Source organism: Macaca fascicularis, chromosome 3 (genome assembly GCF_037993035.2).
Source record: "Macaca fascicularis isolate 582-1 chromosome 3, T2T-MFA8v1.1".
NCBI classification, from domain to species: domain Eukaryota; kingdom Metazoa; phylum Chordata; class Mammalia; order Primates; family Cercopithecidae; genus Macaca; species Macaca fascicularis.
In genome coordinates, this window is record NC_088377.1 from 11,900,807 (window position 1) to 11,913,734 (window position 12,928).

General features: G+C 45.5%; 1 protein-coding gene across 4 annotated transcripts in view; it reads left to right on the forward strand.

The window, feature by feature from the left end:
- The first annotated feature begins 4,737 nt into the window (after nt 1-4,737).
- RUNX1 (RUNX family transcription factor 1) overlaps nt 4,738-12,928 on the forward strand; it is a 262,267-nt gene continuing 254,076 nt past the window's right edge. For all 4 annotated transcript variants that reach the window (XM_005548734.5, XM_005548745.5, XM_005548743.5 and 1 more), the window contains exons 1-2: nt 4,738-4,878; nt 5,092-5,208. In XM_005548734.5, the coding sequence (XP_005548791.1) occupies nt 5,151-5,208 (58 nt within the window). In that variant the 5' untranslated portion in view covers nt 4,738-4,878; nt 5,092-5,150. The remainder of the gene's footprint in view (nt 4,879-5,091; nt 5,209-12,928) is intronic.

A 12,928-nucleotide genomic window follows, 5' to 3' on the forward strand; every position in this document is an offset into this window, starting at 1 on the left:
GTTTTCCATCATTTGACCAAACCTCGAATGCTGAACATTTCTAACATTCAAAGAGGGTTTGTTTAAGTTTTCCAGTTTTACCCTCCTGGTTTCAAATGCCACCAGAAGCAGAAGGGCCAAAACTCTGTAAGGAGAAGCTATTTTAAACAAGCTTTCTGGCCCAGAGCAGCCTGAAAGGACCCAGATGCATCTGAGAGAAGTAGCCAAACCCCTGGGTGCCTGCGCAAATGGAGCCTCTGGAACCTGGGAGGCTTGGCTCTTCCAAGGAAGCACAATTCAAGAGTGGGCCCCTTCTTTTGCAGCAAAGCAGGGCATGACCTCGGCAAGGCAGTGGCTGGAGAGTGGGGCCAGGCAACCCTCGGGGAGGGGGACAGCCCATGGCGGGACTGCAAGGCCACCTGCGATGCTGCCTGCCACGTGGACACGTGCTGGGTGTCTGGAAGAACTCACAGGATGAATGTGTTTCCACACTGCAGACTAGGTGAAAACTGAGAGTCTGGTGCCCCCGGAGGAAAAAGCCCTCTGTTTATATACACATGGCCGTCAGCTAGGCAGATGGAGCACACAGGGAGCCTCCCTACGTTGTGTGTCAAACCTCAGACTGTAAACTTGACCCAAACACGGCACTTGAGATGAGAGGTCCGAGTGACAATCCAAGAAAATGCTACCTTAGAGGACATGAGCCTTGCCTCTTGTGGGTTTCTGCTGTCTAGAAACATTCAGGGCTTACAAAATTATGTCAGAGCAACCAAGTAGAAAAGTTTCAGAAAGCTCAAAGGAAGAAAAAGACGTCTCAAAGAACATAAACACTTACCGTGTTATTATTTCTTTACTAAATTCCAATAGATGCAAGGCTTTCCTCAGCAGTGCTTCTCAAACTTTAATGGGTATAGGAATCACCCGAGGAACTGTAAAAATACAGATTCTCATTCAGTAGGCCTGGGATACAGCCCACGATGCAGAGTCCCAAGAAGCTCCGGGGTGCCATCGACACTGCTAACCCACAGTCCGCTGGTAGAGGAGGAAGCCGTTGAAACTCTTTCCTTTGAAATAATTCTCACTAGCTGCTCTTCATATCATTACATAACATTCAAGTGACAGGTTGGTTTCAATGTCTGCCTTTTTTCTTTCTTTTGTCCTTTTGGAATCGTATTTCCCCAACAATACATCTACATCTAGGAAAGGTTAAGAAGTAAATACTGAGGCCGGGCGCGGTGGCTCACGCCTGCAATCCCAGCACTTTGGGAGGCTGAGGCGGGCAGATCACAAAGTCAGGAGATCGAGACCATCCTGGCTAACACGGTGAAACTCTCTCTCTACTGAAAATACAAAAAATTAGCCGGGCGTGGTGGTGAGCACCTGTAGTCCCAGCTACTCGGGAGGCTGAGGCAGGAGAATGGCGTGAACCCAGGAGGTGGAGCTTGCAGTGAGCCGAGATCGCACCACTGCACTTTAGTCTGGGCGACAGAGCAAGACTCTGCCTCAAAAAAAAAAAAAAAAAAAAAAAAAAAGAAGTAAATACTGAAACTCTTGCTTGACTGTAAAATAAAGTCTTGGGTAGCTTAAATTTGAATTGTACCTTTATCTAAAGAAGTGAGAGGCTTGTGTGGAAGAGAGATGTGTCCTGTGTGGGCACCATCAGGAGTGTCCAGGAAAGAACATCTGTAACAGCTGGGCCTCTAGGACTCCCTAGCTATCTCAAACCATTGGATTTGCCAAAAGTAGGTTATAGTCATCCCATGAAGCTTCGATGTCTACGTCCCAATTTAAAAATCATCCCTGACCTCATTGTCATCATAGCATGGAAGTTTCTGGCTAGGACTTCTGTTAGAAAACAGATTTAGAAAATAAGGAAAATCCACGCTACAGAGAAAAAATTCAGTAGCATTGTCCTCCTGGGATTTTAGACTCCATCCAATTTGGGTGGTCCATCTCTGCCTCCATTTTCTGGCCATAGAATCTACTTTATAATAGACACGTGGAGTTCAGAGACAGCGTGCGGCAATCATGTAATGAAAATCCCTAACAGAGGGGACTTTAATTGGATTGGACTGCACACGGAAGTCTATACATTAATTACAGGGTTATGCAGCAGAACATCTTTCAACCCTTGCTGGTATTTTCACAGGGCCATTAAAAAAGACACCTGAGCATTTTCTCCCCACCCCACCCCCCCACCCATGGTGGCATTTAGAAGCTACAGCCAATCTAAGCGAGAATGAAAACTGTCATCCGATTCCTTGGCAAAGCCACAGTCCACTGCAGCCACTTGGGTACAATTCCCAAGCCAGAAGCCCAGGGTCTGAGTCACTTGCAGGAACTAGGACAGAGGGTGTGGGTCAATACACAAACTTAGAGAATCCTAACCAGTTCTAGTGAAGACAGGATGAAGCATTTTTCCAGGCGGTTCATTGATGACAAACGTGCCCTTTTGTCTTGGGCTCCTAGGGAAGTGGTAAGGCCAAGTTCACCAGCAGCTGGCTGAGGCTTTACTTATTGTCATGACCTGGAGGGTGCCCAGAAAAGCTCCAACTGTTGCCTCACCAAGCAGCGAAGTTATGCTGCGGCTGCCGTGGCTGTTAACCCCGCCCGGGGAAGGCCGTGCTGGGCCAGTGTGCAGGCCTTTGTATTCTGCCCCCTGGTGCCCCGTTGAAACCTCAGCCCCGAAAATGACAGCATGTAGTGAGGCTTCAACCAGCCCCAGCCTTGGAGTGTCTTTACACTCTAACCTGTCCTACGAAGACCCCACTGGAAGAGGTGGATATCTGGCTAGAGCTAGGCCCAAAGAGAAAAATTGAGAATTCGGGCCGTTCACTGCCACATCCAAGCCCTCCTCCCAAGCATCTGCACGCCTAAGGCTGAAAGCATCTGGGGAGTTTCTAATATTAAATCTCCCAAGGATATTCTGCACAGCCCCTTGAATTGCTAAGTCATTATGAAGTGTGTGTCGACTCTGCAGTGGCAGCTGCACGTTACAACCGTCAGCTCTTAGGTCCCTTCCAGGGAATATTAAGTGTGGGAGAGAAAAATGAACCTGGTTTGGGGTTCAACTCAGGCTTGACTTTATTAGGGAGGGTAACAACACAGGCCCATTATGTTCATTATGTTCACAAGGGATTTGCACTGAGAAGCAATATGAAACACGCATCACATTTAAAGATTCATGAGCCTCATAAAGGACATGTAGCATTATTCTTTTTTAGATGTTAGCAAAGTGTCAACATGTGGCCAGCTAACTTCTCACAAGTGTAAGAGAAAGCGGTCTGTTGAGTTTCAATTCCTGCTTTAGTCAAAACAGGAGTAAGTAAAAATTGTGCCTGTTCCTTTTGAAAGGCTTCTGCCATGGAAGCTGCTATCATTGTGTGTCTTTGTGTGTGTGAGATTAAGTGGATGAGGGAAAACCGAGGGAGTGTTGTGGGAGTTCGGCTTTTCTGAAGTCCTGTGCTGGCTACTGCAGCTTAGAATCCAGGACTGGCATTTACAACCCATCATCACACAGGTTCTCTTGACCCTGTGTGTCAAAATTTCACGTGCACAGAGTGCTATGGCGGATGTAGGCAGAGCAGAGCAGAATGAATAAGGTAGTTAATTAGGAAAGTAAGTCTTTCTTCATCTTGGAACTACAAAACAAAATGACGTTTTATTTGTCAGCAAGTAAAGCCAGTGGGGCCTGAAAATGAACTATGTGTGGCCACAGTGGTTTGCCCACTTACAAAATTATCCCATTTTTAGCATCTTCAAACAGGCATGTCTTTCTAAGGTAGAGGACGCGCTATATAATATTCATTAGTCAGCCCCAGGAGAAGCCTCTTCTCCTGGTTCCCCTTCTATTGTGAGATCCTCATGTGCACAAAGTGAAGTTTTACCTACAGGTGTAAATTAGCCTATTCATTTGAATTGAACTAGAGAAAGGCAATGCAGGGAGCCTTCCCAAGTGACAACACAAATAAACAGCTGCAGATAACCACTGCTTTGTCCCAAATACAGAAATTCTCTTTGCTTTGTTTTCCCTTAGCTTCCTAATTTGCGTGTGTGTGTGTGTGTGTGTGTGTGTGTGTGTTAAGAGTGTACTATGATTTTATCTCTTTACTGAAAGAGATACATACTAAAGTTGTCCATTTAGGGGGAATAAAACCCCATAATTTTAGTGTCATTAAAATAGTCTTTTAATTTCAAAAGTAAAATTCTTTTCCTTTCCCGGGCTTTAAAATACCTGCGAGTTGCCAGCCCGTTGTAGGGGTCAGACTCTCACAAAAATATTTCTTTTTATTTATTTTTCCCTTTTATAGTTTCACTTATGCCATGATAGACTTTACCAAGCACTTAACTCTCCCGGAGCTGATGCCTAGCATTTTAAATGATGGGATCCACATCCTGTCGGAGCAGCGGCTTGATGCCAGCGTTGAATTACTATTGAATAAGCAGCAATGAAATCTTTATCAAAATAATCAGTAGTTCCAAAAACCACAAATAACAACAGGAGCCGAGTTGTACTAAATCAGCAAAGACCATTGAGATATAATAAGTGACTGAGTCACTTTTTTCTACATCCCCCCTCTTGCAAAGTCTACTCGGCTATTTTCTTGCACAGCCTGGGGGAGGGCAGGTGGAGGGAAGGAAGGGCATTGCTCAGAAAGGAAAAAAAAAAAATTGACATCACTGAAGTCACGTGATCGGCAAGAACCAATTGAGATGGACTGTGGAAAGGGGAACAGTTAAATTTGTAATTTGGGTTGTGTGAAAACTTCTTTGGGCCTCATAAACAACCACAGAACCACAAGTTGGGTAGCCTGGCAGTGTCAGAAGTCTGAACCCAGCACAGTGGTCAGCAGGCAGGACGAATCACACTGAATGCAAACCACAGGGTTTCGCAGCGTGGTAAGCATCACCAACCCACAGCCAAGGCGGCGCTGGCTTTTTTTTTTTTTTTTTTTAATCTTTAACAATTTGAATATTTGTTTTTACAAAGGTGCATTTTTTAATAGGGCTTGGGGAGTCCCAGAGGTATCCAGCAGGGGGGAAAAGAAAGAGAAATGTAGGGCTAGAAGGGTGAGGGTGAAACAGTGACCTGTCTTGGTTTTCGCTCCGAAGGTAAAAGAAATCATTGAGTCCCCCGCCTTCAGAAGAGGGTGCATTTTCAGGAGGAAGCGATGGCTTCAGACAGCATATTTGAGTCATTTCCTTCATACCCACAGTGCTTCATGAGAGGTGAGTACATGCTGGTCTTGTAATACCTCCTTTTGCTCAGCTTTGCCTGTAATGAAATGGCAGCCTGCTTCACCTCGGTGCAGAGATACCTCGGTGCCTGCCGGGTCCCTGTCTGGTTTGTGGGAGGAATTCAAACTGAGGCATATGATTACAAGGCTATTGGATTACTTACTCATCAGATGGAAGCTCTTCAGAAATGTTTTAATAAATACTTAGTTATGCTGTTGGAGTGTTCAGTCGGTGCGTGAGAACTTTGTCAAGTGTGAGTAAGTTGTGCTGGTCTTGTTTAAAGGCTTAGAGATTACGAAGCTTGCACGAAGCTCCCTGGGTTTTATTTTGCTGTCCCTTGCCCAGAATGACTGTGTCTGAGTTATCCTGAACTCGGCATGCTGTGTGGCCCAGAATGCAGCCTGCCCTGGGGCTTAGCAGGCACATGCACAGAGCCAGCCAGGAGGGCTGGTGCCAGTGTGGGGCAGGAGGTGGAGGCTCTCAGATAGCCTTGCACCAGCCTGGGGACTTCAGGGCCAAAGTGGCAAGGCAGCTGTCTCTACAAGGCAGAGAGTACAGGAGCCTGACAGACTTGCTTAGGTGAAAATCACCAGCACGGGGCTGTGCTGTGTTTTTCCTTGTCGCCTCAATGCAAACAGACGGCCAGCATCTTTCCAGAGAGAAAGGAAGCAGACTGTGGCATACCGAGGTCTCTCTGGAAAACGGCAATGAAGAAGGTTCCCAAGTTAAGCATTCTCACAGCTGAAGTCGTTAGATTACAGGCTTCTGAATAGGAACAGCCAGGGTGGAAAACCTGTCTCCATTTTTGAAACCAGCCTCTTGAAATGCACAAAGCTGTGGTTGAGCTGTGAGTGTGTGAGTGTGTGTGTGCCTGTGTGTCTTGTGTATCTTTCGTGGTAAAAGAGGGCTGTGCTTAAACAAACAAAAATAATAACATAAAATGTCACAAAGGCATTGCCGTGTGCGTCGGGGCACGCACTCTGACCAGTGCCTGCAAAGTGTTTCTTGATGGTTTGGCAAAGCCGAGATGGAGTGGGCTGGGATAGGAGAATAATTAATTTTCTGGCTACAGACTCTCTTGAGCACCCAAATAGTATCTGTGACTCATTATTTATTCATACAGCTAAGTGAGCAGGGGAATGCAGAGGGCTTGCCAGTCACTTTATCACAGCAAATGCTATTGTGAATGCACAGGGCTCTATGTTTCCGGGTCCCTGATATTAAAAAACTTGACGAGAGAGAGAGAGAGAGGGTGTGTGTGTGTGTGTGTGTGTGTGTTGGGGATGGCAAGAGAGAAGTTAAAGGGAAAGAGAAGAAAGCAAGTCATTAACCAGCTCAAGTTTCAAATTAAAGAGTTTTCAAGTGCTTCTTTACTGGCAGCAGAGGGAATTTTAGTGAAGTTGAATCATGCAGACATGCATTAGTCACTAGTCTTGCAGCGTCGTTCGGTTGGTAACACAGACACACCGGCCACTGGTAAAGAGCTGCAAACGGCTCCCTGGCTGCATTTCCTCTGGGCTGCTAACAAGCAGAGGAAGCAATATTTGTTGAATAACAGAAAGAAAGATCTTCCTGACTTTACTCCACTTTCAATACCCCCTCGGAACGTGTATTGTTTCCTATTTTATCAACTCAGGAAGGCAGATTCAGGAAATTTTTAAGCATTCCATTGAGCAATAGGTTGGATTTCAGTGTGCAGTGCTGGCCCCTGGGCTCTCCTTACTGGCCAACAGCAAAGATGGTGAGGGACACGGTGACCCGTGCAGACATCAGGAAATAGCAGGAGTGCCGCTGTCTCCCAGACAAGCCCAGGGCTCCTATGCCCAGTGGACACTCCGCTGACCTGCCCTTGATTAGGAACGAAGGTCGGTTATTTTTCACGGGGGCAGTGTAGGGAGGGCCTGAGCTCACACCAAGACTCAAAAGGGCTAATCTGGAAAGGTTTTTCCACTCCTTCCTTTCAGTGAAAGGAACTCAGGGTTCTTTAGAATCTCTAATTTGATAATATAATATTGAGATTTGCTATCAGAGGGCCGGGTGAAATCTTGGCAATTTCCTGGTTAATTTCATCCAAGTGATCCATCAACAGAAAGGTTTAAATTGTCCAGGTTAGCTGTCCACATCATTCACCGGAGCCAGAGAGGTGGCAAAATATCATTTCTTTTGGTACCGTTTGGTCATCGTCTTAGAGCCTGATGCTAGAAGAACCACCATCCCTGCCAACAAATGGCTCTCCCCCAGAGTTCTCAGCCTGTTGCCATAGCTGGGCCACTCGCAGTGGTCAATGCGGTCACTTCTGGCTGCCTATAATTTACAACGTGTGTTCCCTCCCCAACGGCAACTGGGAGCCGAAAGGGAAGACGGCATCTTTGTTTTCTTCCCGGGATGGTACTTTATCAGCCCATGCAATTCTCACAGAAGGAAACCTGTAACTCATTTTCAGCCAGATACCCATGTGGAAATGGGGGGAAAGAGAGGAGTGAACCCAAGCAAACCATTGTTCCCTTCCTTGAGAGAGGCAAGCCGGAGTCTAAGAGGCTGGCACATGAAATTGATGTGGTCTACCACAGAAAACTCGGGGCTTTTTCTATCACACCACACCAGGTTCCCACCGAATTTGCTTAGGAAAGAAGACAAGATGCGATTGAAATTTCCTGGAATTATCACACATGGCGTGCCATGTAAAATGCTTGCTGAACCCAAACTTAGGTTCCCTTGAAAAGTGCAGTGTGTCGGCAGAAAGAGTTGAGGTAGGTGTGGAGAGGAAAAGCCTCAGCATGTACATATTTTTGCAAAATGGCTCAGGTAGCCTTGTTCTTAGAAGTGGCTTAGTGGTCTATGCAAAGCCTGAACACTCACATGCCTCTGCGTTCCTAGAACCACAGGTAAAAATCTCAGCGAGACCGACTCCCTGCTCGTCTTCTCAGTGGTTCAAGTTTACCCCCTGAAGCAGTCTTTCAAAGGGAATTGCCGAGTACAAAGCTGCATATATAAAGTATGTTCTTCTCTAAGCATCAGCTTGCCGCTCTTTTCAGAAGAATATTTATTAAGACACTTCTTCTGGCTTGCCTGAACTCTTAAGATCTGAAGATCTTAAGAGTTCAGGCTTAAGCCACAGAAATTTATTTTCGCACCGTTCTGGAGGGAGGCTGGAGGTCTGAGATCAAGGTGTGGGCAAGGCTGGTTTCTGGTGAGGCCTCTCTCCTTGGTTTTGCAGAAAGCTGCCTTCTCCCTGTTTCATCACATGGTTATCCCTCTGTGTGTGCTGTATCCTAATCTCTTCTTATAAAGATACCAATTGCATTGTATTGGGGCTAGCCTAATGACATCATTGTAAAACCCTATGTCCAAATAGAGTCAAATTATGAGCACTTTGGGGTTAGGACTTCAATATATTAATTCTGGGGAGACATAGTGCAGTCCCTAACAGTGGGTCTTAGCAAATCTGACTCACCCTGGCCCACAAGGAAACTGTGGGATGGGGCATCCTGGCTGCCCTCCTGGATGTTGAAGAATCAGACTCTGGTTCCTCATTTGTGAGGTGGAGTTTCACATCTGAAACTGCCCACACATTTTGAAACTATGAAAAAAAAAAAAAGGTGTGATAAAACTATCTAAACTCACAATCATGCCTTTGCCATTTAGACTTTTTGCACGCTAAGAAGCTTTAGAAAATGACAAGTAATTTTGAAATGTTTAAGTGTTAAAAGAGCAAATGGCGGTTCCCCCGAAGAAACCATCTCTTGGCTCTGCTTTCTTCAGGAGGATTGTCTTTGTACTTCAGACTCACTTTACTAGTGGGGTTTAGGGGTCTGTAGGAGGCCCCACAGCTGCTCACACACCAAGTACAGGGGCACGGAGCAACCCGTAGCAGAAGCACCTTTGGAAGCAGCAGCTGACCTGATTCCGAATGGCAAGGAGCTTTTTTGAGCTTTTGAAAGCAAATGAGTAGCTGAGACGTTCCTACATTCTCTCAAAATAGATCCGAAAGGTGTGCTCAGAAAAGATGTAGCCCTTTACTGAGAAATCAAGCCTGGTGAGATGCTGGGACAAAGGAGGGCTGCACGGCTGTTGTGCACACACAGACTGTAATAAGGAGCCCAAGGCCTAGGGGGAAGAGTCTGGAGGAATAAGAGCACCTGATATTAGAGAAAGCAATGGCAGGAGGTCCGTGCAGGGAATGTACTCAGATGACACAATGATGGCCTTTTCTTTCTTTACTTTTTTCTGACTTTCATCAAATAGCATATAGAGTTTCTCTCTTGAGCCTCAGTTTCCTCATCTGCAGAGTAAGGGTAGCAATAGTACCTGTTATTAAGGTAGCTGTGTGGACCAAATTAATCTGTGTAAGGTGCTTTGCCCAGCCATATAAAGCAAGCAATAAATCTGAACGGTGGCTATCAATGTTCAGTTATCTAAGATGGCAGCCAGTCAACCCCTGTCTGCTCTGGGGAGGAAGAGGTCACAATGCCCTGGAGGACATTACGGGAGGCTCGCTGGAGAGAGGGGCACAGGAGTTGGAGGAGGGGAAGGTGCGAACAAAGAAAAGAAGGAAGAGTGATCTAGGCTGAGAGTACAGCCTGGGCAAAGTTAGAGCCGCAGGATCCCACATGGGCATGGATGGTGGTGGGTAACTCACCCTAAGGGCTTTTCAACAGCAGGTCAGCCTTCCTTCCTTGTGGAAAAAGAGCAAGAGCCCTTTAGGAAATTCAACTTAACAAGTTTTGATTTTAAATACGGAGGCTACTTGGGGCACGATGTCATGCTAAAGTCTTTGGTCTGAACACACAAGGACAACAGAGATGTGTCTCTTCATTGAGACTGCTGGTGTAGCTTTATTTTCTCCAAGGCTATCCTTAAGGAAAAAGCCATTTTTCCTGTGTAACTATGAGCAGGTTCTCTGGGCCTCTGAGAGACTCCCGTTTCCCCTGCTCCTTGGGGACACTTTTGATCATGTTCTTTGTCAAAGCCCAGACATGAAAGTAGCTTTGATGGCTTGTCTTGTTGGAGGCAGCGGAGGAGGCCCACACAGGAAACTCAAGCAAATTTTCAGTTTCTCAGGTAACTTCCTAGTGACCTAGATGAGTCAATAGATGTCTTTGTGTCTCATTTGAGTTCTGCAAAATGGGCTAATAATATTCTAGACAAGCTTGCATCCAAATTACCAAGTTCCTGTTGGAAATCTTTACATGCATCGGAAAGAGGTACCATAAAACACATCACAAATCTTCTTAACAACACAAAGCCACTTAAAAATATTTTATTTTTTGTTTGAAAATAGTTCTCCTATCATTTCACACATACAAGATACTTTCCCTCATTTTTGCAATTGTTTTCTCCAACTCCCATTTTTCAAGAAATCTTCAGAAGCTACTCTGGTGCCTGAATAGACATTACAATGTACAAAACACTTTTTCTGCAACTCTTGTTTCTCGGCCTGCTCTGCTCCTCCCCGTCAGATGCCACTAGTCCCCTTCTTTAGCCTTTTCGCTAAGCCTCCAGCCAAGCCGAAGAGTTATGTCTTTTTTGGCCTTTTCCTCCTCAAAAAATATAATAACTAGGATGTCCTGGAGGGGTAAAAAGGGAGCATTTCCTTTGAGATCTTTGCTGACCATGAACACAATCAGGGAGTGCTTTAAGAGACCACAGGCTGGCTCCTGAACACAAAACAGGGCTCAAAACCTCCTGTCGTCTTCAACATGCTGGGAGAATAAGCTCAGACACACTCCTCTCTCTTGCACAGGCTTCACTCTTTGCTGGGGAGACACGTCCTGTGCTCTCTTGGCTCTCTGAATCTCTCTCTTTCTCTCCCTCCCCCATCTTGCAATGACACTGAGTAATGATGCCAGAAAGGAGCCAAGGTGGAGGAATAAACACTAAATCTGAAACATGACAGAAATGATGTATTTTATTGCAATGACAGAAAGAGAGTAAAGCTCTTGCTCAGGTTTACCCATGAAAATTATGTTTGACTGCCCACAGGGAAAAGCTGAGCACGGTGGCTTGAGCAGACGGGCACTGGTCTGTGTGGTGCACAGGAGTTCTGAAGTGAGCAGTCCAGGCTGATACAGTGGGGTGCAGGACACTCCTATGTTTTGGGCCCACCATGCTGAGGCCAGGGAGCGATGGCCTGCACCTCTGATCTGTCCAGGCAGAAAGGACATGGGAGGCCTCAACTCCTTTTTGTGGGGCCTGGTATTGTTATTCAGGAAGGGAAGCCCTTCTCTGCTAACTTTTGCTGATATATTGCTTAGGCCACAACGAGGTCACAAGCCTCTGGCTGGAGGGAACTGAGGACAATGGAATTGTCACTTTCCAGCCTGGAGAGTGGAGGGAAGCAGAGAGGAAGGTGGCTGGGAGCAGATGTCTTGTGAGCCCAGAGCCGTATCTGCCAGACCTGGTGACAAAGATAGGCTGTGCTTTCTCCGCCATATTTTGTATCATTTGTTTTCTGTGCCAGCTGGGCTTTGGAAACGCATGCAGAGGAACTTTAAGTTCTTCCTTCAGTCCCTCTTGGAATTTGCAGATGGATGCCAAGGGTGAATATTTATTCTTGACCCACTGAAAGCAAACTGGATAGGAGAAGGGATGAGGTGGGGCAGGGGGCTGGTTAAATGGATCGAAGTTCACACCTTTTTTCAGTGTCAAAGTCCCAAATCAGACTTGAGCCTCTCTTCACCTTAGAATGAGCAACAGAAAACCAGGCAGCCTGTATCTATGGGAATGTTGCTTGCATCAGAGCCACCGCACCTTGCTGTGAGGGTGCTAGATTTCTCGCAGCTGGAAATAGTTGCTTCCCAGCGCCGCCCCCCCCCCCCATCTTCCTCACTCTTTTAAATTCTCAAAACTCCATCACCCAGCCTCCCAAACTTGTTTTAATTTTTAAGAGAATTCTTTTCTACAAAAGAGGGAAACTTTCTTTCAAATGGCCCTCCACAAATTTCCCTAAAGATGATTTTATCTCCGATAGAAATATGAAAAACAGATAACCAGATAATTGCCCTCTATCTGGCTAGAAACACTTATTCATACGTTGGCTTTCTGCAAGTTACAGATGCTTTTTGCTTTGTAATTACTGGCCCTGTCTATTTCCTCTGCATGGATGCAAATCTTTCTGCCTGAGAAAGTCATTGGTTCATTAAAAAAAAAAAAAGAAAAAAAAAGAAAGGATAAATGAAAAGAAAGTCGTTATTCAGTTTTTCTCTTGAAATTAGAAATTTCTTTTTGTTTTGCTTTCATTTTGTTTTTCTGCAAGGTCGGTGTTCATTTAGAGAATTGTTGATTTTGTATGCAGCACTGCCCTCCCATTCCATGGTCCATATGTGTCTGTGTTTTGATGGACTTCTTTTTAAGCAGTGAGTTCCCCAAGACATTTTTGGGGCCCCAAATGGAAAAAGTCATCACAAATAGAAATCTGTTTGCTAGTTGGGCTTGCTCGATGGCTCTGCTGATTTCAAGACTGATGCTGCTTTGCGTAAATGCGAAGTTCATGTTAAATTGATTCTAAATCAAATACTCAACGTGTTCAGTCTTGAAACATGTCCATTGGGAAAGAGAACTATGCAGCTCCAACATGTAGCAAAGATTCTACTTTTACTTTCTTTGCCAACATCCAACTTTTGCTCCTGGGCATTCGAATACCCTCTGTAGAGACTGTGACTTCTCAAAAGAAACTTTGCTAGTCTTGGATGGAGAATGGAATAATAAGATT